We start from the raw sequence: 25,097 nt of genomic DNA on the forward strand, positions 1-25,097 counted from the left end.
CATTTAAGTTACGTGCGATACTGACTTGCAAAACATTTGCAATTAGTTCCCCAACTACCATTAGTTCCTATTTTAAAATTTCAACAAATTACAGTAGAACACATGGCCACAATGTAGGAGACAGCTGAAAACAGCTCTGTCAAGAATTCACCTCAGAAGCTAAAATGTCACCTGTTGTTCAAGTAATGAAAAGTACATTAATGACCTATAAGGTTGGGTTATGTTAGGTCAGCCATCATATTTGGCTAATCAATATAATACAGCTTTTCAGAATGATGATAACTGGCAGCTACAGTTCTTGCAGGAAATTTTCTCTTCAAAGAAACTGAGGTCTTATATTTTCAGTTTTCCAATTAGTAGAAGAAAACATCACACTTCTGCTATGGACAAGAATAAGCAATACCAGGCATGTGGTATGAAAGTCGGGAGTGGAGTATGAAATGTTTCTTCCTGACACTTTTGAAGAAAATGGAAGAGAAGGGCCATGTTACAAAATTAACCTGAGTATGGCAGTACCTGTCTTATCACTGTTCCACAGAAAATGTCCCATTTTCAAGGCTCTAAAATAAAAGCTAAAACTTTGTACAGTTTGAATGTTCCAGTCAAAAGAGAACTTTCTATGAACAAGAAGAGTATCTTATAAAATTACACATATATAAAAACAAAAGCAAGAAAGAAAATCCCAACTTAAGTTAGTAGAAAGTGCCCTAGGAAAGTACCCTAGTCTATTTTGCACTAGTCACCATTGGCTATTGAGTTTTTCATTTGAAATGACAATAGTCTTAATCCTATGGGTAGCTGTAAGCAACAGAACAAACTGTAGTCGCTGCTGGCTCATGTTAAAAATAGAAATTTTTCTTTCTTTTTTCTTTCCTTTTTGTTAAAGAAGGGTCTTTAAGACGGTGAGGACTGTAGATATAAAGGAAAGCAGCCTTCTGTGAACTTGCATCCAATGTTAATGCCACCCACCCACTTACTCACCCCTTCTATGCACAGTTGGTAACTGAGCATGGCCAACGTAACACTGATATAATTTTGACACAATACCACAAATTATAAAAATAACCAATGGTTAGAGTTACTACAAAAGCCAAACTGTCTCCCTCTCCAAATTAAGTATTTAATAGCTTCACTACTTTAGACAGGCTATTAAAAACAACAACAACAACAACAACAACAACAACTAACACTGTTTAAAAGTTCCAATAAAATGAGAAAATGGAACAGATAGCTTATCAGTGTTTTTATTACTTTTGAAAAGATTTTCTTTCCATATTATGAATTTAACTAAGATTCTAAGCATCAAGTAGAAAGACAGGCACAAAGATAACCTGAAGGAGGGAGGGAGGCCATTTGAAGCCAGTTGGATTGCAAAGGCAGCTGTCCAGGGAAGAACAGAAAAGCCTAAAACTGTGCAATTGCCAATGGCCTATTAATGCAGAAATAGAATGGAGTAAGCTTTAGCTGCTCTACAAAGCCACAGGAAGAGGCCCTTCCTTAATGTAACAGCTTACCTCTCCTCACTAGTTGGGACAGCTATGAGATGGATGAGACTAGACTATGACAACTTGGGATGTAAACAGAAAATGCAATCGTGCCAAATTTCAGACCCCAACTTCACCCTCCCAGAGCAAAAAAAAAAAAAAAAAAAAAAAAAAACAACGGCAACAACAACAACAACAACAAAAAACCCATAACAAAATAAAGAAAATCAAACCTAAAACAAGAAGCAAGAGTAGTCTGGAGTCTGCTAGTCTTGCACTTGTTTTAGGGTATGTAATGGAATGTTATGTGTGTGGTTTTTAGTAATGGGGTGGGTAATGGTCACTAGCAGAGCAGATGGCAAAAACTGTATAGAGAATAGTATCTGAAGAGTTTATGACCACAGAAAAATGGCTGACAACTACAGACAATTTCCTCCTTATAATATTCAATTATAAAATTGAAAGGGAGTAAAAAGAAGCCTTGATATTTATCTTTTAAATTCAAATTTATCTGAAAGGGATATCTCACTTCAAGTTTAAAATAAAGAAAAATCTAAACCCCCAAATTCTTCCTGACTAATTCCCAATAGAGAACACCCACCCAATTTGTTATTCTTTTCCCCACTATGCCTGGCAGAAACTGCCATGCTAGGTTGAACTTTCAGAGAGGAAGCAATCAATGCATTTCTGTTCATCAGCCAATAAATGGATGTGGTCAAAAATATTAAGTGCCAGAGGCACCACTGCCTGCAAGAAGTACAGTTTGTTATATTGCTTACAATGCAGTATTTTATCCAGCCTCTTCCAGCCAAGGACCTGTAAACGGGAGTCTGTTCCAAAACCTTCCTCCTCTTCCAGTTGTCTGTGCAATGTATTGGCACTGTTCTGCTGGGCTGTCAAAAAAACTGGTTTAGAGATGCAGCTCTTCAGTCAGGTTCTGCGCCAGTTCTAACCATGTAAATTTAATTCATTTTCGTTTTTGATAATCAGAAAAGAGGGGTGGGGGCATAGAGAAAGAGGGCCAAAGAATTCTTTGCAATAGGAGCTTACCATAATGTTCCATGTTTAATTATTAGAACCAGGGCCTATCTAAATCGATCTGGTGAGATCTCAGACCCAAGTAGTAAAGTGTACACATCCCTGAACCACTCTCATAACAAAACCTGTATCAGACATCTTATTGACCATTTCAGCAAAAAAAGAGACAAGCAAACAGGCAACTAGGACCAAAGTCCCACCTCTTTAGAATGGTTCCTCCACCCACTGGGGAGAACCAGGATCTAAGAACAGCTGTTGGAGAACAGGGCAACAGGGAAAAGGAAAACAGAAAAAGGATAAGAAAGAGATTACATTTTGGTGCAGACTATGCTCTCCTAGTTCTTTGGGTAAGTCTTTGGTACATTTAAACAATTATAAATTCATGCATAAAACGAAATGAATAGGAGCTAATGCAATGAGGTATTCCTGCACTCCAGGCAAAAAAGCAGGGGCAGAGAACAAAAAGAAATCCCTGTATTCTGAAGAATACACAGAGCTGAGGTACAAAGAGGGATGTGAGATACACAATGTGAGATGTTACAGAAGCACCTTCTAGCCAAAGTTAATCATGCAGGGCAGGAAACGATGTTCTAAGGAATGGAGAGCTGAAGCCACTGTATACTTTTGTGAAACAAAGGATGAACCTTGTGTAAATTCTCAGTCTTGGCAGTACTTACTGCAATTCACGTAAAGGATGAAAAAAGAGGATGATAACATTTACATTTGTATCACAATTTATTTACCATTTGAATAAATGAATACACTCACTGGTATATGTCATGCACATACCCACACCGTCAAATGGTGAGAACAGATCTAATAACACTGATTGAAAAGTCCTGCTTCCCCAAACCACTGGGATTTGAGAATTTAATTAGTGAAATTCAATTTACTCCTAAAATCATTGTACTTTACTCTTACCTGAATTTTGAACAGTACAACTAACAAAAATTATAAGCTGAAATAAAGTAAACTTGAATGCAACCAGACTTAAATATCATGCTATAGAAAAGTATTAAAAGGGGGTGGGGGGCTAAAAGCTCCACCTCTTCTTTTTCTCAATAAATTTAATTATTGCTATAGGTAAGGTCTGAAAACGCAAAGCTAACAAATAATAGTAGTAGTCATAATAATAAATCATCTTTGGAAGAAACTTCCAAAATCCAGTAAAAATATTTGGCAAAGAAACCCAAGCCACTACACACACAAACATAGGTAGAGCATGTAATTTGCTATAAGCTTCTGCTTACTTACCGGAGAACGGGTTTGAGGTTGTGAATTCATTGTCTGAGGGGCTTGAGGGTATACCAGCGTGGTTGGACCTGCATTCTGTCCAGAGGGATAAGGCGTCTGTCAAAGAATGGCAAGAACAACATAATATTTTTTAAAAAGATGGCGTGGCAATTCAAGTTCAAGATGTTTTATAAAAGTTTATAGAAGTGGTTATTAATGTGGTTTACAGTTCTACTTTTTAACAATTTAACTTTATCACAATATCCAGTAACTCAAAATCAAGTGCAGTTCCTTTTTTTTTTTTTTTTTTTTTTTTTTAATTAATGAACTGGGGTGTCGCTCTGTCACCTGGGCTACAGTGCAATGGCGCAATCATGGCTTGGTGCAGCCTCAAACTCATGGTTTTAGGTGGATCCTCCCACCTCAGCCTCTGGAGTAGCTGGGACTACAGGCACACAGCACTGTGCTGGACTAATTTTTTTCTTTCTTTCTTTTTTTTTTTTTTTTTTTTTTTTTTGCAGAGACAGGGTCTCACTTTGTTGCCAAAGCTGGGCTCAAACTCCAGGCCTCAAGCAATACTCCTGCCTTGGCTTCCCAAAGTGCCCGAACAACTTTTTAATTTTTTTTAAGAGATGGAGTCTTGGTATTTGCCCAGGCTGGTCTCGAACTCCTGGACTCAAGAGATCCTCTCGCCTCATCCTCTTCAGTAGCTGGAACTACAGGCAAGAGCTTCCTTACCAGCTAGTGCAACAGTGTTTAAGTTACCATAAATCTCCTGATAAAAGGACATCACCAAACCAAAATCTAGGTGTAATTATTTTTCTTTTTTTGTGCATTAAGGCATTTTATTTACAAGTATGTATTATTATTATTTTTTTTTTTTTTGTATTTTTAGTAGAGACGGGGTTTCACCATGTTAGCCAGGATGGTCTCGATCTCCTGACCTCGTGATCCGCCCGTCTCAGCCTCCCAAAGTGCTGGGATTACAGGCTTGAGCCACCGCGCCCGGCTTACAAGTATGTATTATGTTGCTAGAAAAAGCATCCCAGAACTTTCCCTCCTGTGTGTTTCACCTTGCCTCTTCAAGGTTCCTGATGCCAGGTAAGGTTGTCAGTGCAATGAAACAAAACCGACAGGATGAGAGCAGATTATTCTGCCATTTTCTTCTAGATCTTTGAGTTGCACATCGTATCTCAGGCTGACCACTCCACACTTGTTTAACCTGCCTGTGAGGTTCACAACAATTTTTCCCTGCTCTCTGATCATCAATGATTTCAAATTTGCCAATGTAAATTGCCTTATCATGCCTCATCATCATGGTTAGAAGGAAAGCATGGCCTAGTAAGAATCTGGTGGTAACCTCTCTATTCAGCATTGCTGACGCTCCTGAGAGCATCAACCAGAACATTCATATACACAATTGTGGCAGCACAAAAAGATGAAGGAAACACTAGGTACAATTATTTGAAATTATCAATGCAAGGAGGACCTACTGTGAATTCATCTAGTTCTGAAATGGATAGCCCAAACCACAAACAAAATCAAACACGGATGAGAAAACTTGCTTTTGCTATGGTGTGCTTTCCTTGAAGAAGACATCTCAGAGCCACAATTAGCAGTCCACACAGTTAACTGTTACATATTGCTGTAATCTTGCCAAGACTTACATACCTTAATCCTTTTAAATGATCCCATAAAAATCAATAACCAATAAGAACCTTATATAAAACCTTAGAATAAGTGATAATGTAATACACACAGCTAATTTATCATATATTTTCTGAAAATAAAAACATAAGCTTTTCATTGCAAATCCATGCCAATTGTTACTATTAAACTGTGTGCTATTCAATGATTTTAAAAAATGCTTGTAACGTATTTAAAATGAAATGCCACCAAGAACAATGGACATATACCCACAAGACTTAGACTGAAATCCTAACAATTGCTACTGAATACCATTGTTAGTTTGGGCAACTCATTTATCTTTCCCATGAATGTAAACAGGTACAACACACGTACCTCTCAAGGTAGTTTGTGAAGATTAAATGAGATAAAGTAAAATATTTCCAAAGCACCTTTATTTACCACTATCCCACATCTATGAATGAGGAAACCAAGGACTGAAAAATTGAAGTATCTTATCTAAGAAAACAAAGTAAATAATATATCTGGAAAGTATTAGCATCTGTGGACCATTTAATGTTTAGCCGGATCATCAATTTTAAAGGAAATATTTGACATGATTCATCATACCTTCCAAATAACAAAACAAAACAAAATTTCTTTTTCTTTTTCTTTATGAGTCATACAAAACAAAATTAATGGCTTCATATTAGACACATAGGCTATATGGCAATCTTTCAACATGGTAACCTTAATATAGCCATCTCTGTAGCTGACACTAAGGTTCAACATCAGATTGATTTCCTTTCCTACTCTAGTTCTACTAAATCTAGCCACTAACCTAAAAATATGGCAGTGAAGTATCTCATGTCTATCAAATAATTAATAAATGGGTCAAACACTACCTAAAACTTATTCAAAGTTTTCTTATCAACGATTATTTATAGCACTGTTTCAGACACAACGTTTATGTGTATGTATCACATTCAAAATCTAAAAGGCTGAAAGTTTGACTATTTTAACTTAAAAAAAACATGAGGAATGAATTTCTTATTAACTCTGGCTCCACTGAGATAGGGAAACTATTTCTTCAACTTCTATTAGAGAATTTGGATATCGTTTTAAAAGAGAGCACCAATTTCATTCTTCATTAAATTAAAAAAATTAAGTATTCATAAGGTCATTTCTCAGTAATGAGGCTCTTTGATCTTAGGATATATTCTGACACTAATTTGGTGGTATTCTGAAGCAGGAGTTTTTAAATGTCAAGATATTAAATATAACATTGAAATATATCACTTACAAAAACATAAAGAAATGCTACCTCTTTCTATACTTCAAACAATTAGAGGAACACTTTGTTCTCTCATAGTTGTTGTACTATTGAAATAGAAAGGGAATCCATAGTATTTCATTGAACGTGCTAAAAATATACAGGACAACCTTATTTGACTTCAGTCAAAATTTTAACAATATTTTCAACACTCAAGCCAAATAAGGCAACATAGAGCCAAATGAAAATGCAATATGTGAATTGGCAGTCAAAAATAAAGTTCTTTTGTTCAGAAAGAACACCCTTCCTGATCACACATATGGCTGGGGCTCTGTCAACAATGTTCCCAATGCGCCTTTTTCCAGATTATATCCTTGCTCTGAAAATGATTACTAAAAAAACAAAAAATTATTTTATTTTCTTATGTCTTAGGCTTTCTACTCTAAAAAGACTAAAAAAAAAATAATCAAGTACTTCTTTTCATATTTACTTTGTACATATGCCAAGAGCTAATTCAGACTCTGTACACAAGTAGCTTCATCAAATGGAAAGCACAATCTCTAATGCAGCCACATACAGAAGTTATTGTTCTGTCACAATGTATGCCATTATACCACCAGCAATACGGAATGCTTAACAGTGGCACATGACAAAGAAATTTTGCCAATAGATCATTCAATGGTCATTCAGAGCATTTTTCCATTCTCTGTGGATGCCTTTAGAAACTTCTTAGGAATGGTATGACTTGTTACCTATCATTGCTGTAAGCAGTGCAACTGTAAAAGATGCCTCTACTCTTTTATCTCTTCTCTTCATTTAATGATTTATTCTAGAATAATTTCCTTAATTTACTACCATGCTTTGTTGAAAAATAATGCAAAAGTTTCAGTGGGAACATACTTTGACCATGTTTCACATCAAATGCATAGAAAACTAGAGACAGATCAATGAATAATCATTTCAATAATAATCAGAGCTTCTGTTTGTACTTTCCCTTTTCAAATAATTTCAAAGTCATCACAAAGATTTACTTCTCCAAGGACATACGGGTGAACACACAGAATTTACACTGCAATCCAGTATACTGTCCAAGTTGATGAGTTAGAGATATCTGTTCTCATTTCCATTATTAATTTTATGTTTCAATAAACCTTTTTTTTAATACTTTTTATATTGGGGGAGATAAGAACGCAATAGTGACAGCAAACCCAGCAAATGATGTAAATTAATAATGTTACTGAAGAAAAGCCAATTACAACAGTCCTTATATAACCCTTAAATCCCTAATGATATTAAAAGCAGTGATTTGGACAGTCAACCACAGGTAGAAATGGTGAATTCCATTATAAGACAAAACAAACTAACACTGCATATCAAGTATAACAAGACTCCAGACGTGATGGTTGTCAAACCACAGACATGCGAAAAAATAAATCTACATTTCCTATTTTCACAATATAGTACAATGGACTTAAGCTAACAAAAATAATTATAACATAAAACATTTATTTAGCTTTTACTAGGTTTCAGGTACTATTATAAGTACTTTATATAAAGTCAGAGATGACATGCCATTTCTCGTTTTAAGATTCTGCCATCACCTAAACTAAATTCTGCCATAAAGATTAAACTCAGTATTGTACACGCTGTATGTGAACAAACATAAATCTGACTAAAAAACTAAGCTGCCAACTTTTCAAAGAGCTATAAAGGGCCAGGTGCAGTGGCTCACGCCTGTAATCCCAGCACTTTGGGAGGTAGAGACAGGCAGATCACCTGAGGTCAGGAGCTCAAGACTAGCCTGGCCAACATGGTGAAACTCTGTCTCCACTAAAAATACAAAAATTAGCTGGGTATGGTGGTGGGCACCTGTAATCCCAGCTACTTGGGAGGCTGAGACAGGACAATCGCTTGAACTCAGGAGGCAGAGGTTGCAGTGAAACAAGATCATACCACTGCAATCCAACCTAGATGACAAAAGCAAAACTTCATCTCAAAAAAAAAAAAAAAAATCTATAAGGTAATACCGAGCACATTTTAAATATGCTTATCCTTTTGATTCTATGATTCCACTTCAGGGAACTCACTCTGTGAATATATTCACAATGGGCCCTTCCTAAAAGAAAAAAAAAATACTCAAAAACAAAAAAACTGGAAATATTCTAAATGTCTATATATTAAAAAGGTGAGATTATGTACTTAGTCACTGAGAGAATATAGAATAATCTTTAGAATGAATCAAGTCAACATACACCATGGAAAGATGTCCATAATAATATCAAGTGACAAAAGCAAATTGTAGAATTTTTAAGTAGAAAAAGATTCTATCTTAACTTAAAAACTAAACATATGCACATAGTACATATATCAACCAACGAAGATAAACGTCTTATAGAAATATGTAGCAAATTTTAAATTGACTACTTCAGAGACAGTTATAAAGAGTATACAGGATACAACTCATAGGTTTTATTTTATATACTTCTGTATTATGTTTTTACTGTCCAATGATCAGTAGGATTATTTTACAATAAAAATTTAATAAAGAAAACCTCTGTCCTCCAGCTTCTCCTGCATGAAATACAAACATGCCAAGCAAGCTGGGTGCAGTGGCTCATGCCTGTAATCCCGCTTTGGGAGGCCAAGGTCAGAGGATCGCTTGACAACAGGAGGTTGAGGCTGCAGTGAGCTGTAATTGTGCCACTGTACTTCACCCTGGGCGACAGAGTGAGAACCTGTCTTGAACAAACGAACAAAAAACAAAGCAAACCAGAATATCCAGTAGGAAGTCTGCTGTTTATAGAGTTCGAAATAATTTTTTATAATAAAAATTAAATCAACAGCATTAGCAGAAATCTAGCACAAAGAAAACACTGTGCTGTAGGCTATGTGCGTAAATAAGGCCTAAGATAGATGATTGTTTCACTTATTTTAATGTTTTTTTTTTCTTTGAGATGGAGTCTCACTCTGTCACCCAGGCTGGAGTGCAATGGCATATCTCAGCTCACTGCAACCTCCCCCTCCTGGGTCCAAGCAATTCTCCTACCTGTGCCTCCCGATTAGTTGGGATTACAGGCGCATACCACCACACCTGGCTATTTTTTTGTATTTTTAGTAGAGACGGGGTTTCACCATGTTGGTCAGGCTGGTCCCAAACTCCTGACCTCAGGTGATCCACCTGGCTCAGCCTCCCAAAATGCTGGGATCATAGGCGTGAGCCACTGTGCCCAGGATACTTATTTTAATCTTTAAGAAGTTTATTATTAAATCAATAAAGAAATACAGATGTAAGAAGCACTTACTCAGCCACAGTGTATAATCCTTTGCAGTCATTAAAAAAGATACAGAAGAACATTTAATGATATGGAATGAGTAATACAGAGAATGTTGAAATAAACCCACATATATGCAGAAGGTATTAGAAACATTTCAAATTAGCAGAAAAATACCAAAATTAATAAATTGTGTTGAGAAAACTAAATAATCATTTAGAACAAAGATGGTTAACCATCCTCAACTCATTATACCAAAAGAAATTCTAGATTGATTACAATGCTGGAATGAAAAATTTGAAATTGTAAAGGGGCTAGATGGAAATCTATCTCTTATCATCTTAGAGCTGGTAAAGACTTAAAATGTGAATAAGACTACATAGCTATACTAATAAGTTTTAAAAATAGGCTATTCCTATTAATTCATACAAGTTCTTAATTCTGCTTTAAAATTTCTCTTTATAAACTTCTTTCTCTTTTCGCATATATAAGTGTGTTTATTCATTTTTCTTCTTTTATCCTTGGAGACAGGGTCTCGTTCTGTCACCTAGACTAAAGTACAGTGCTACCAACACAGCTCACTGCAGCCTCAGCCTCCTGGGCTCAAGCAATCTTCCTCCCTCAGCCTCCAAGTGCTAAGACTACAGGCACATAACACAATGCCTAATTTTTAAATTTTTCGTGGAGATACGGTCTTGCCAATGTTGCCCAGTCTGGTCTTGAATTCCTGGCTTCAAACAATCCTCCTGCTTCAGCCTCCCAAAGTGTTGGGATTATAGGCGTGAGCCACCACATCCAGCCCCACTGATTCTTGTTAGTAGATATTATAGGGTACAAATTAAGAAAGAGAAACTCTTCCACCTAACAAATGTTTGACACTTAAATCTGGCCAGAGAAACAAAAATAGCACCTTAAAGTCTAGACCAAGTACCTTCAACCTCTTGAGAACTGTTCTCTTCCTCTTCTTCTTTTTTCTTTTTTTCTTGAGATGGAGTCTCGCTCTGTCGGCCAGGCTGGAGTGCAATGGTGCGATCTCAGCTCACTGCAACCTCTGCCTCCCAGGTTCAAGCGATTCTTCTGCCTCAGCCTCCTAAGTAGCTGGGACTATAGGTGTGTGCCACCACGCCTGGCTAATTTTTGTACTTTTAGTAGAGACGGGATTTTACCATATTGGCCAGGCTGGTCTCAAACTCCTGACCTTGTGATCCGCCTGCCTTGGCCTCCCAAAGCGCTGGGATTACAGGCGTGAGCCACCCCACCCAGCCAAAAATTGTCTTCTTAAGCGCTACACAACACAACCAATGCAAATAGAACTTTCTGTGATAATTATAAATGTTCCATATTTACTCTCTCTAAAATGGTTATTAGCCACATGTGGCTACTGAACACTTGAAATGTGACTGATGAAACTGAGAAAATAAATTTTTATTTAAATGAATTTTACTCAATTTAAATTTTGTGGTAGAAAACATGTAACAAGGCCAGGCGTGGTGGCTCATGCCTGTAATCCCAGCACTCTGGGAGGCCAAGGCAGTCGGACCATGAGGTCTAGGAGTTCAAGACCAGCCTGGCTAATATACAAAAATTAGCTGGGCATGGTGGTTCACGCCTGTAGTCCCAACTACTCAGGAGGCTGAGGCAGAAGAACCACTTGAACCCAGGAGGCGAAGGTTGCAGTAAGCCAAGATGGTGCCACTGCACTCTAGCCTGGGTGACAGAGGAAGACTGTCTCAAAACAAAAAAAGAAAAGAAAAGAAAAGAGAAGAAAACATGTAACAAAATTTACTATCTTAACCACTAAATATACAGTACTGTTAACTATATGCACATAGTACAACAGATCTCTAGAACTTCTTCATCTTGCAAAAAACTAACTCTATAACCACTGATTTCCATTTAAATTGTATTTATATACATTTTAATCACTTAGAATGTAAATATCCATATATATAGCCCATGGCTAACATACTGCACAGCACAGGTATAGAAAACTGTTAATTTTCATGTTTTGCTTTTATGAGTTCTATATTTTATATCACTCTAAACTCCTGCGACTCTACTTTTATAGAAGTACAACAATATCCAACAAACAAGATCACAATATAAAACACTGGAGGCAGTGGCAGAGACCTATCACCGAATTTCCTACGCAGTCTTAAGCATAGCACTTGTTTTCCTCAGCTAATAAAGACTAAAGCAGTAAGCTACTGATTATCAAAGTGTGGTCCACAGTGTCCTGGGCATCTCTGTAATGCTACTAAAGCAGGTGTGGGAGGTGAAATATTTTCGTAATATAAATACTAAGATGTTACAGGCCTGTGCTGATATTTTCAACAATGACAGAAAAGCAAGGTGGATGTAGCTACTAGTAAATCTTACATATATACTCAGGAAATCTGAGATTTCACTAAGTAAATCTTATATATACTTAGTGAAAATCAAGGCAATGATAGTCACTGTATTCTTTATCCCTAAGCCTTCACGACAAATTAAACTTAAAAAAAAAATTAAAGGAAAAAAAAATGCCAGTTCTTAAGAATGTCACTTAACTTTTAAATTTTTCTATTCTACAGATAATTGACAAAAGAATGTCACTTCTTTAACAGAATGTATCACTTTTTAAGTTGAAATAATTATAGACTTACATGGAATTTGAGAAATAAAACAGAGATCCCATATTCTCTTCATCTAGTTTCCCTAATGGTAATATCTAACTACAGCACAGTACAACAGCCAGAAAAATCGCATCAATACAATCCATCAACCTTATCCAGATTTCCTGAGTTTTACTACAGATGCATGCACACACATCTGTGTGTATATTTAGTTCTATGCAATTTTGTTACATGTATAAATTCATATAACCACCATTACAGTCAAAATACAAAAAATTTCTTGACAAGCATCTGTGGTATTACCCTACCCTATTAATAGCCACAAACATCTTCCTTCCTGCCTCACTCCTCTCCCTTGACAACCACAAATTTATCCTCCATCTCTATAATTTGGTCATTTAAAGAATGTTATATAAATAAAACAATATACTAATAAACTTTAGCACACCTTTTTAGTATACCGTGTTGATCAAGTGAGAAGACCTAAAACAGTTCTGAGGTAAATTAGTAGTACTAAGAAAAAGCACCTGTACCACCATTAGAGTTACAAACTAAACTAGCCACTTTTTCATGCAATGCCATTTTACTTGAAAGAATGATAAACTATGCTTATACACATGGGTACGTGCAGACATTTTTATTAGTAGATATAATGCATATAGTATTGAGAACCCCAAAGAGTTCTATTTAAGAGTATAAAGGGATATTGAAGTATAAAAGTTTAAGAACACTGGCCTATATTGATATTAGAACTACAAGTTTTTTTCCTTTACCTCTTGCTATTTAATTATTAAACATTTACATTATCTATCCTTAAGTTTTTGTCTTAAAAAAAAATCCAACATTCTCATTCCTGAGGGTTTCAGGACAGTCGTTTACCATCCCGTATTTCCACAGGTATGGCACATTATTTTATTGTGACCCTAAAATGATTTCCCATTCACATTGCTTAGAGGCACCTGCAACCTCATGAGAACTTTTCTCCCCAAATCTGTATAATTAGCGCACATTTCAAATCCCACTGCAATAAAATGCTTGAATTAAGAGAAACAGCAAAAATTCTATTGATGCATATCTGTTTCATAAAGCAGGACACTTTTTGCTTCAAAAACATGTGTATCTGCTTCAAAAACACAGGACATCAGAAAGACAACAGACTACGACGATCCAGGTCCACATCACCCCCATGAAAACACCAAGTGAACAACATACTGACCAAAGAAGTACCTTTGTAAAAACTCAAGAAACCAGTTAAGAACCTGGAGAACTGGAGAACAGAAGCCACTAGGATTCACAAAGAATAAAGTTTTGTGACTGAACGACCAAGCTCCCCGTCCAGAACAACAAAAAGAAGGGAGACAGGATTAACGTGCAGCTCCCACTTGGACGGACAGAAGAACGTGGAGATTCACACCATGGACTTTTGCTCCAAGAACCACCCACAGGAATATATCGGGAAAACAGAAAGAATCCACAGATCCTCTGAAAGAAGTGGCACACCTCTGCAAATTCCAGAAGACAGGTGAGAAATCGTGAGTTCCCCAAGTGTAACAGTAGGAAATCCTGCCTCAGAACACACATTCCCACTGAAAAAAACTGAAAATCCAGATTACAGAAGGATTTAACCTTACCTAGAACTGAAGCAGATTTAGTGTGGGATATGAAAGTAGAAGCAGTAGCAGGAAGAGCTTTGCAGGCACTCACGTTCTCCAGCTAGAGTCCAGGAAAGCTATCCCTGACTATATCTCACAGGGGCCCTCAGGGAAGGAAGCCAACAGAATTTGGGAAGGGGTCACAGGGTGAAAGAAGCTGCTAACTCATCTGTGTAATAATTTCAACCAGACACAAACTCTCTCAAGCAGTTAAGAATCTGCAGCAGCCAACTGAGTATGCCCAATCAAGAAAAAGCCACACTCAAAACAATATAGAAAAATTTTTTAAATATTAAAATAAAGAACAATAATTTGTTAAGGCAGTCAAGGAAAAAAAATTCTTAATGTATATATGTATGCGTATTTAGAGGTCGCCCTTGCTCCAATCCCTCCTCATTGAGGTCAAGGTGGGAGGAATCCAACTAATTCTAAGAAGCTCCATCATGATAGAAGGAAAAGAGTGGAACTTGTTTGCATCATTCTGGCTTGTCTGGGGGCTGCTCATGGGACTGATTTCTGTTTCACCTTATGCAAAGTTCAGATGGGAAGAGCGGCTGAGTTGAGAGCTACAGAGATGCTGCCGACCTGCCAGTGCTAGGGGGACAAAAGACAAACGGTAGAGGAACACGACAGTACATCTAAGATGCCACTCTTACATCAAGGCATCTAAAAGCACTGATACATCCCAGGGATCTGGGGAAAAATGTTCACATAGGTCCAGTGAATATACAAACACAGAAAAAGTCTACAGGACCTTGAGCCTTCACACCAGGCTGATACTCCTGATGTTACCCATATGGAATCAGTCCACAAAGATTAGAAGAGCTGGCTATTTAAGTGCTCAACTTTCAACAAATATCATAAAGTATAGAAATCGGGTGGGCACAGTAGCTCATGCCTGTAATCTCAGCACTCTGGGAGGCTGAGGTGGGTGGATCATCTGAGATCCGGAATTCGAGACCAGCCTGGCCAACATGGTGAAACCCCGTCTCTACTACAAATATAAAAATTAGCTGAGCATGGTGGTGGGTGCCTGTAATCCCAGCTACTTGGGAGCTGAGGCAAGAGAATTGCTTGAACCTGGGAGGTGGAGGTTGCAGTGAGTCAGGGTCATGCCACTGCACTCCAGCCTGGGTGACAAAGCGAGACTCCATCTCAAAAAAAAAAAAAAAAAAACACAAACAAAAACAAGTTGTTGTTCTGAAAGAATTATCACTGGTGGAGACACTGGCATAGTACATGTGTCCATGGTTTATTGGTTGTTGCTATTCAGGAACTGCAGCACTGACAAAATTCAGTTGTTTTCAAGGATGTTGTGATTGTGGTTGTCTGGCCCAGTTCAAAAGTTAAAGACAAGTTCCTGAGGTAATTTGTTTTTATTTATTTTTAACTCTTATAGGTTCAGGAGTGCAGGCGCAGGTTTGTTAAATAGGTAAATTGTGTGTCACGGGGGTTGCGTGTAGATATTTTGTCACTCAGGTAATAAGCACAGTACTTGGTAGGCAATTTTTTGATTCTCACCCTCCTCCCACCCTCCGTCCTCAAATAAGCCCCAAGGTCTGTTGTTCCTTTCTTTGCATCCATGTGTACTCAATGTTTAGCTCCCACTTGTAAGTGACAACATGCAGTATTTGGTTTTCAGTTCCTGTGCTAGTTCTCTTAGTATAATGGCCTCCAGCTCCAGACAAACACTTTTTTTTTGGTATGGAGTCTCTCATACTGTCACCCTGGCTGGAGTGCAGTGGCACAATGTTGGTTCACTGCAACCTCTGTCCCCTGGGTTCAAGCAATTGTCCTGCCTCAGTCTCCCTAGTAGCTGGGATAACAGATGAGCACTACCACACCTGGCTAATTTTAGTACTTTTAGTAGAGACGGAGTTTTGCCATGTTGGCCAGGCTGGTCTCGAACTCCTGACCTCAAGTGATCTGCCTGCCTCGGTCTCCCAAAGTGCTGGGATTACAGGCATGAGCCACCATGCCCAGCCTCTAGACAAAGACTTTTAAACTGTCCTAAATACACTCAATAAGCTAAAGAAAGAGGGTGGGAGGGAGGACAGACCTAAATGAAATCAGAAAAAAGATATATAAATAGAGAATATCAACAAAGAGATACAAATAGTTTTTAAAAAGGGTGGGGGAGAGAGGGGAAGAAGAAAAGAAATTCTGGAGCTGAAAAAATAACTGAATTGAAAAATTCACTAGAAGAGTACAAAAGCAGGCTCTAATAACAGAACAAAGAATTAGTGAACTTAAAGGAAGGTTATTTGAAATTATCCAGTCTGAGAAGCAAAAATTAGAAAGAATAAAGAAAAAATAACTGAACCTAAGGGACTTATGGGACACCATCAAGCAAATCAATATTCACATTACAGAAGAAGAGAGACGAAAAGGAACAGAAGGATTATTTCAGAAAAAATGGGAGGAAACTTTCCACATCTGAAGACATGGATATATGATAGCAAGATACTCAATGAACCCCATGTAGGAAAAAATCCAAAGAGACCCACACGGAAACACATATTCAAAATGTGAAAAGTAAAAGACAGACTAGGTGCAGTGGTTCACGCTTGTAATTGCATCACTTTGGAGGGATCAAGACAGGAGATCAAGAACAGCCTGGGGAACATAGCAAGACCCTGTCTATACAAATTTTTCTTTTTTAAGGTAAAACTATTAACCTTAGACTACTGAGAGCAGCAAGATAAAACTGAATCATGACAAGCAAGGGATCCTCAATAAGATTATCAGCAGAAACTTGGCAGACCAGAAGGTAGTAGAATGACATTATTCAACATGGTGAAAGGAAGGAAAAAAAAAAAAAACCACCTTATCACATGAGAATTCTATATCCAACAAAACCCTCATTCAAAAATGAGGGAATAATTAAGACATTCCCAAATTTTAAATTAATGAAATTAATAAGCTGAGAAAGTTCATTACCATAAGACATGCCCTATAAGAAATGACAAAAGATTCTTCAAATTGAGAAGAAAGGAACTAGACAGCAACTGAAAACTATATGAAAATATAAAGTTCTCCAGCAAAGATAAATACACGGGCAAATATATAAGCCTCTATTATTAAAATTTTGGTTCATAAGTCTAGTTTTTATTCTTTTACAGGATTTTAGACAAAAGCATAAAAATCTAAGGGCATACACAATATATAAAGATGTGATTTGTGATATCAACAACAAAGTTGGAGGGGCCTGAGGTGCAAAGAAGTACAGTTTTTGTAGCCAACTAATGTTAAATTGTTATCACCTTAAAATACATGTTTATAACTTCATGATTTTACATGAAATCCCTCTGATAATCATCCCAAACAAATTCTATAGACTACACATAAAATGAAACAAAAATAAAATCAAAATGTGTCACTACAAAAACTCAACTAAGCACAACAAAAGGCAGTAAGGGAAGAAGTCAGGCAGACTCTTAAAAAAGATATTTGTGGCCAGGTGTGGTGGCTCATACCCGTAATGCCAACACTTTGGGAGGCGGAGGTGGAAGGATTACTTGAGCCCAGGAATTGGAGACCAACTTGGTTAACATTGTGATACTCAACTCTACCAAAAATAAATAATTAGTTGGGTGTGGTGATGTACTCCTGTAGTCTCAGCTACTCCAGAGGCTGAAGTGGGAAAATCACCTGAGCCCAGAAGGTCAAGGCCATGATCACATCACTGCACTCCAGCCTGGGTGACAGTATGAGACCCTGTCTTAAAAAAAACAATAAAAGGCCTGGCACAGTGGCTCAAGCCTGTAATCCCAGCACTTTGGGAGACCGAGATGGGTGGTCAGGAGTTCAAGACCAGTGTGACCAATGTGGTAAAACTCCATCTCTACTAAAAAATATAGAAATTAGCCAGGCGTGGTGGTGCGCGCCTGTAGTCCTAGCTACTCGGGGGCCTAAGACAGGAGAATTACTTGAACCCAGGAGGCGGAGGTTGCAGTGAGCCGAGATCACGCCACTGCACTCCAGCCTGGGTGACAGAGCGAGACTCTTGTCTCATTTAAAAATAAATAAATAAATAAAGAAGATATTTCCACACCCATGTTCATTTCAGCATTATTCACAATAGCTAAAAAGGTGGGAGTAACCCAAGTGTTCACTGACAGATGAATGGACAAGCAAAATGTGGCACACACATACAAAAAAGTATTATTCATCCTTTAAAAAGAAGCGAATTCTCACACATTACAACATGGATGAGCTTTCAGGGTATTATTCTAAGTGAAATAAGCCAGTCACAAGAAAACAAATACTGTTTGATTCCACTTCTATGAGGTACCTACACTACAGCAAATCACAGAGAAAGAAAATAAAATTGCCGTTAGCAAGGGATGGGGAGAGGAGATAATGGGGACTTAGAAGTTTAGTATCCTTAATCCAAATGCTCCAAAATCTGTAAATTTGTGAGAGCTGGCATGAAACAAAAAAATTTTAAAACCTCATTGAAGCACTTGAGATTTTTAGACTAGAAATGCTGAACCTGTAAATAACGTAACTCCAAAATTCAGAAAAACCTGAAATCCAAAACTCTTCTAGTCCTAAGCATTCTGGATAAGGGACACTAGATCTGTCTTTAATGGACAAAAAGTTTCCGTTCTGCAAGATGAAAAGAGGTATGAAGATATACAGTGTTGACAGTTACATATTTTTTTTTTCCTGAGACAAGGTCTCACTCTGTTTCCCAGGCTGGAGTGCAGTGGCATAATCATAGCCCACCACAGCCTTGATCTCCCAGGCTCAAGCGATCCTCCCACCTCTGGCTCCCAAGTAGTTGTGACTACAGGTATGTGCCACCATGCCCAGTAATTTTTTAAAAAAACCTTTTATAGAGACAGGTTCTTGCTATGTCACCCAGACTGGTCTCAAATTCCTGGGCTCAATCAATGCCCCTGTATTGACATCCCAAAGTGCTGGGATTACAGGTATGGGCCAAAGTGCCCAGCCAAATGTAAATGGTCTTAATACCACGGAACTATAAACTTAAAAATGATTAAGGTGGGCTGGGCAGGGTGGCTCAAGCTTGTAATCCTAGCACTTTGGGAGGTCGAGGCAGGCGGATCATGAGGTCAGGAGTTCGAGACCAGCCTGGCCAACACAGTCTCTACCAAAAATACAAAAATTGGCTGGGCGTGGTGGTGGGCACCTGTAATCCCAGCTACTCGGGAGGTTGAGGCAGGAGAAGGTTGCAGTGAGCAGATATCACGCCACTGCACTGCAGCCTGGGCAAGAGAGCTAGACTTCTTCTCAAAAAAATAAATAATAAATAAATAAAATAGATAAAAGGTTAAGGTAGTACTATGGTTGAATACTGACCCCTCCAAATCTCATATTGAAATGTGACCCCCCAATGTTGGAGCTGGAGTCTAATGGGAAGTGTTTGGATCAAGGGAGTTGATCTCTCATGAATGAGTTGCTGCCATCCTTGCTGGAGTGAGTTCTCACTTAGTTCCCTTAAGAACTGGTTATTAAGAAGAGCCTGTCAGGCCGGGCGCAGTGGCTCAAGCCTGTAATCCCAGCACTTTGGGAGGCCGAGACAGGCGGATCACGAGGTCAGGAGATCGAGACCATCCTGGCTAACATGGTGAAACCCCGTCTCTACTAAAAAAATACAAAAAAAAAAAAACTAGCCGGGCGAGGTGGCGGGCGCCTGTAGTCCCAGCTACTCGGGAGGATGAGGCAGGAGAATGGCGTAAACCCGGGAGGCGGAGCTTGCAGTGAGCTGAGATCTGGCCACTGCACTCCAGCCTGGGGCGACAGAGCAAGACTCCGTCTCAAAAAAAAAAAAAAAAAAAAGAAGAGCCTGTCACCTCATTCTCATCACGTGATTTCTGAACACACCTCACCTTTTGCCATGAGTAGAAGCTTCCTGAGGCCCTTATTTTTAGCAGGTGTTGGTCTGGCAACATGCTTCTTGTATAGCGTACAGAACCATAAGCCTAATAAAGCTTTTTTATTTCAAATAATCCAGATTTAGGTATTCCTTTATAGCAAATGATCTCAGAAGGATGGTAAATTTTATGTGTATTTTACCACAATTGAAAAAAAAAATTTTTTAAGAGAACAGGTCTCACTCTTTTGCCCAGAGTGGAGTACAGTGGCACAATTGTAGCTCACTGTAGCCTATAACTCCTGGGTTTAAGTGATTTTCCCCTACCTCAGCCTCCCAAGTAGCTGGGACTAGAGGCAGGAGTCACCACATCCAGATAAAAACATTTTGAAAGTAGTCAAAACAATATTACTGTAGCACAAAAGCCTGATATCAAACAAGTTTGTTTCAAGAGCACTGACTCAATTTCACTAATTGGTTGTCAGACGAATACATATTTGCACATGTATTTGTAAATGCTTGTTTCTTGTTGAATTGTAAAGAATACTTGACAAAGTAGAGCTGTCTAAACAATGAAAACATGATATGGCAGTATATTCCACATGAAACTCATAAATGGTAGACAGTTATATAAAACCATCCAACACAGATGTTAAAATCAACATTTAACAGTCTGCACAAAACATGATGCCTTTTTTATGTTTCAGTGAATGAAAAATAAAAATTTTTATATTTTATTATCAAGGGAGAGTAAGAAAGGCCCAAACAGAATACCTATTTTTTCTCATCTCATAGAGCAAGAGAAGTTATTTAAAAACAAAATGCCATGGGAGGCCAAGGCAGGAGGATCACGAGGTCAAGAGATTGAGACCATCCTGGCCAACATGGTGAAACCCCGTCTCTACTGAAAATACAAAAAATTAGCTGGGCATGGTGGCACGTGCCTGTAGTCCCAGCAACTCGGGAGACTGAGGCAGAAGAATCGCTTGAACCCAGGAGGCGGAGCTTGCAGTGAGCCGAGACTGCGCCACTGCACTCCAGCCTGGCGACAAAGTAAGACTCCGTCTCAAAAAAAAAAAAAAAGCCCCCATGAACATTATCAAGAAATACTACAAATAATTAAATAAAACAAGAAAATAATTCCTCTACTACAGGAAAACATTGGCTCTTCATGTCAATGAGGGTTCTGTTTCTATTGCAACTGCCAATCTGACAGGAAATGAGGAACTACTTTTTCCTTCTTCAAATCTAACATCATCCCATGTGGAATAGTTGCGTCCACTTAAAAACATTTTCTTACTTATTCTTTGCAGTGTGCCAAAACACTACGCTGAACTCAGGCTTTGAGGCCCAGACAACCATCAGAAATGACCAATTTGTGGGGCCAGGCACAGTGATCACATCTGTAATCCTAGCACTTTGGGAGGCCAAGGTGAGAGGATTGCTTGAGCTTAGAAGTTCAAGACCAGCCTAGGTAACACAGCGAGACACCGTCCCTACAAAAAAAATTTAAAAATTACCCAGGCATGGTGGTGCATGCCTGTGGTCCAAGCTACTGGCGAGGGTGAGGTGGAAGGACTGCTTCATCCTAGGAGGAGAAGGTTGCAGTGAGCCAAGATCATGTGACTGTGCTCCAGCCTGGGCAACAGAGTGAGATCCTGTCTCAAAAATAAATAAATAAATGAATAAATGAATAAAAGAAGAATACCATTCATCTGTTGGGATAAGGGCAGGTATGGGACCATGTATAGCCAGCGCGATTACTGGAATACATTTCAAATGGTGTCCAAGTCAGGTCCTATTTACATGCAGTGAATCAGAAGATACATACTTTAATTTTCCATTCTAGGTTAATACAAAATATCTAATAACTATACCAACTAAAACATTTTAAAACAGAAATCCCATTAAATATTCAAACAACAGTATAATATTGTAAATAAAAAACAAGTCCTATGATTTTTATTGAAACATGGAGTGAAATAGAACAGTGCAAGCTTAATGCAGAAACTTTTAAAATGAATTATGAAAAAGGTATGTATTTCCTACTTTATATACAGTATCAACCACTGGGTAGTTCTATTGACTATTGGATTGATCATACATTCCCACTACACTAAGTATTATTGTAAACAGAATGCTGGCATTTATTTCTTATTTATTTATTTATTTATTTATTTTTATTTTTATTTTTTAGACAGTCTCCCTGTATCAGCCAGGCTGGAGTGCAGTGGTGAGATCTTGGTTCACTGCAACCTTCACCTCTCAGGTTCAAGCCATCCTCATACTTCAGCCTCTTGAGTACCAGGGACTATGGGTGTGCACCACCACCCTCAGTTAATGTTTGCATTTTTAGTAGACACAGTGTTCTGCCACGTTGGCCAGGCTAGTCTCGAACTTCTGGCCTCAAGTGATCTACCCACCTCAGCCTCTCAAAGTGCTAGGATTATAGTTATGAGCCACTGCGCCCAGCCTATTTCTTCTTAGTGACTCTAGTTTCCCTTTCCCTTTTGAAATAATTTCTGACTAAAGTTTATATGCTACATATCCTGCACCTCTGAGAGCAAGAACACTCAAATGTCAAAAAGAATAAACCATAACAACTCACAATTTCTCAGACAAATGAGCAGATTATGATTATTATGTAAGCTCAGGCTTCCAAGTGCTCTCTCCTTCAAAGCCAAGTGTATAATAGGTATACAGCATAATAATAACCACACTTTGACATACTTAAGATTCTTTCTTTCTTTTTTCTTTATTTGGAGACAGAGTCTCACTCTGTCACCCAGGCTGGAGTGCAGTGGCACAATCTCGGCTCACTGCAACCTCTGCCTCCTGGGTTCAAGCAATTCTCCTGCCTCAGCCTCCCAAGCAGCTGGGACTACAGGCATGTGGCACAATGCCCGGCTAATGTTTGTATTTTTAGTAGAGAGGGGGTTTCACCACGTTGGGCAGGCTGGTCTCGAACTCCTGGCCTCAGGTGATCCACTTATCTCAGCTGCCCAAAGTGCTGGGATTACAGCCATGAACCACTGCGCCCGGCTCTGACATATTTAAGACTCAATTACAGTATACGGTAGGCACAAACCTTCAATATAAGATGAGTAAATCAAGAAAATCAAAGTAAAACTACTGCTACTATAATTTAATATTAACATAAAATCCAGGAAATACAGTAAACTTCCATTTCAAAACAACATTTGCTACAGTCTCACAAAAAAGTTCCCATATGAAAATTTTGGCACAAAAATACCTCAACAATGGCGCTGAAGCACCGAAAATGCTTATCTGTCCAGAGTATAAAATGGTACAGAATTATTTTATGGATAAGTTAAAGGCTATCTTCTTTTGCTACCTTTCAGTTAAATACTAAAGATTTCACCTTAACAATGTAAGAAATGAACTAATACTGGCTGACTATATATTCAGTTATTTATAAGGGAAAGCTCTCAATGATGGGTGTCCATTATGATTTTTCTATCTGATTATGCTAAATGTAGTACAAACACCCCACAAGTTATTTTTAGGTCATCACTGAGTTGGTTAAATAAACATTATGTCTGCTGTGTAATGTGACTCCCATAGTACTTACTCTGTCAAGAATAAACAGACATCACGCACACTGAATCATATGAGACAGGTTCAGAAAACAGCTGAGTCACCCACCATTAGCCCTTTACTTCCTGTTTCCAGTAACTCGGTGGAAATTTCTACCTCACCACAACATCAGGCTTTTCCTATTCCCACTAGTAAGTTATACTTTCCTGAAAACTTTCCCTCAATAACACCAACCAGTTTGTGTTAAAGCTCAATTTAGATATCACATAGTTTTATTATCTTCTAGCATTCTATTATGTTCTATTATTCCCAACCCACACACCAAGTTCCTGACAATACAAAAATAAAGACAAATAACATTAGGAGGTTAATTAGGTTGGCACGTGTCATCACAATTAGGCCAGGTCTATTTGGAAAAAAACAAGCCTCTCCAGTTGACCTATAGGTGGAAGTATTACAGTATCACCTCACTGTCCATGTAGCTTGTACTTTTTTGACACAGCCAACAGATCCCCTATGTTTTCTCTAAAGCTTCCCTGAATTATATGGCAAATATTCTTTTACTATGAATAACAAGCTTTAAAGCAAAATCATTTTCAGTTTTCTTTCCTTTGGGGATGCTAATTAGTAGTACCCTCAGTGAAAAACATTTAGGCACACAAAAACTTTTACTCACATCAGAATGAAAGAAACTCACAAACCATAGTTGACTTCAGATGTAGCAATCTAAGAAGTTTGTGAGTTTTTCTTTTTTGTTTGCAGTAGCAATTCTAAGTCATGGAAATCAAGTTGAAAGAAGACACGATTCCTATGCACAAGGATTTACAATTTACCTAATAACTGTAAAAATGACATAGAAAGTGGCATAAGGAGTGTGAATAATATATCAAGAAGTACAAAGCAGAATGTGATTAATTCTTCCTGGCAGAAGATTTCCAGGGAGCCTCCAAAGGTGGCAGATCAACAGTAATAGATGGTGAGTTTGCAGTCAGCCATAAAAAGCAGAGGAGATCATGTGTAGGCAAAACAAAGGATATTTTAAACAGAAGCACAAAGACCTGAAAAACTAGGGCATGTCTGCTGAACCATAAACATGTCAGTAATGGCAGAGAATAGAAGTGCATGAGGTAGAGTGAGAGGAGGTGACATCAGAGGATTAGATTAGGGCCAAACTAAAAAGACAGGTCAAGTAAGGACTTTACCATGAAGGTAATCCTAGGAGATGCTGAACAGGGCAGCAATATCATCCAATTTATTTAATAAAGAGAGCCATTACAACAATATGAACTCTTAGTGAAGATACACGTGTCAAGACACCAGACAGGGATCTATTCCAACAGCCCAGGTACATAGTGATAAGGGCCTGATAACTGCAGTGGATCCAGACCAAAAAAAAAAAAAGGCAGATTTGGGAGTTGGTTCATATATGGAAACAGCAGGACTTTCCGAGCACCTAAATATAAGGGGAAGAAAGTTGTTTCTCCAAGGTTTGAGGTTTAGATGA

The 25,097-nt window shown here is 38.1% G+C and overlaps 1 protein-coding gene across 21 annotated transcripts in view; it reads right to left on the reverse strand.

The window, feature by feature from the left end:
- The window catches only part of EIF4G3 (eukaryotic translation initiation factor 4 gamma 3), a 375,220-nt gene that overhangs the window by 188,991 nt on the left and 161,132 nt on the right, over positions 1-25,097 (reverse strand). For 13 of the 21 annotated variants that reach the window (XR_004060416.1, XM_030942485.1, XM_010364338.2 and 10 more), the window contains 2 exons: positions 3,777-3,872; positions 2,264-2,377 (listed from right to left, as the gene is read on the reverse strand). Coding sequence is in view for 19 of the 21 variants with exons in the window: in XM_010364338.2 (XP_010362640.2) it covers positions 2,264-2,377; positions 3,777-3,872 (210 nt within the window). In the remaining 2 variants the exon portion in view is untranslated. The remainder of the gene's footprint in view (positions 1-2,263; positions 2,378-3,776; positions 3,873-25,097) is intronic. The other 8 variants (XR_004060417.1, XM_010364336.2, XM_010364337.2 and 5 more) reach the window with 1 other exon arrangement.

This window comes from Rhinopithecus roxellana, chromosome 12 (genome assembly GCF_007565055.1).
Source record: "Rhinopithecus roxellana isolate Shanxi Qingling chromosome 12, ASM756505v1, whole genome shotgun sequence".
NCBI lineage: Eukaryota > Metazoa > Chordata > Mammalia > Primates > Cercopithecidae > Rhinopithecus > Rhinopithecus roxellana.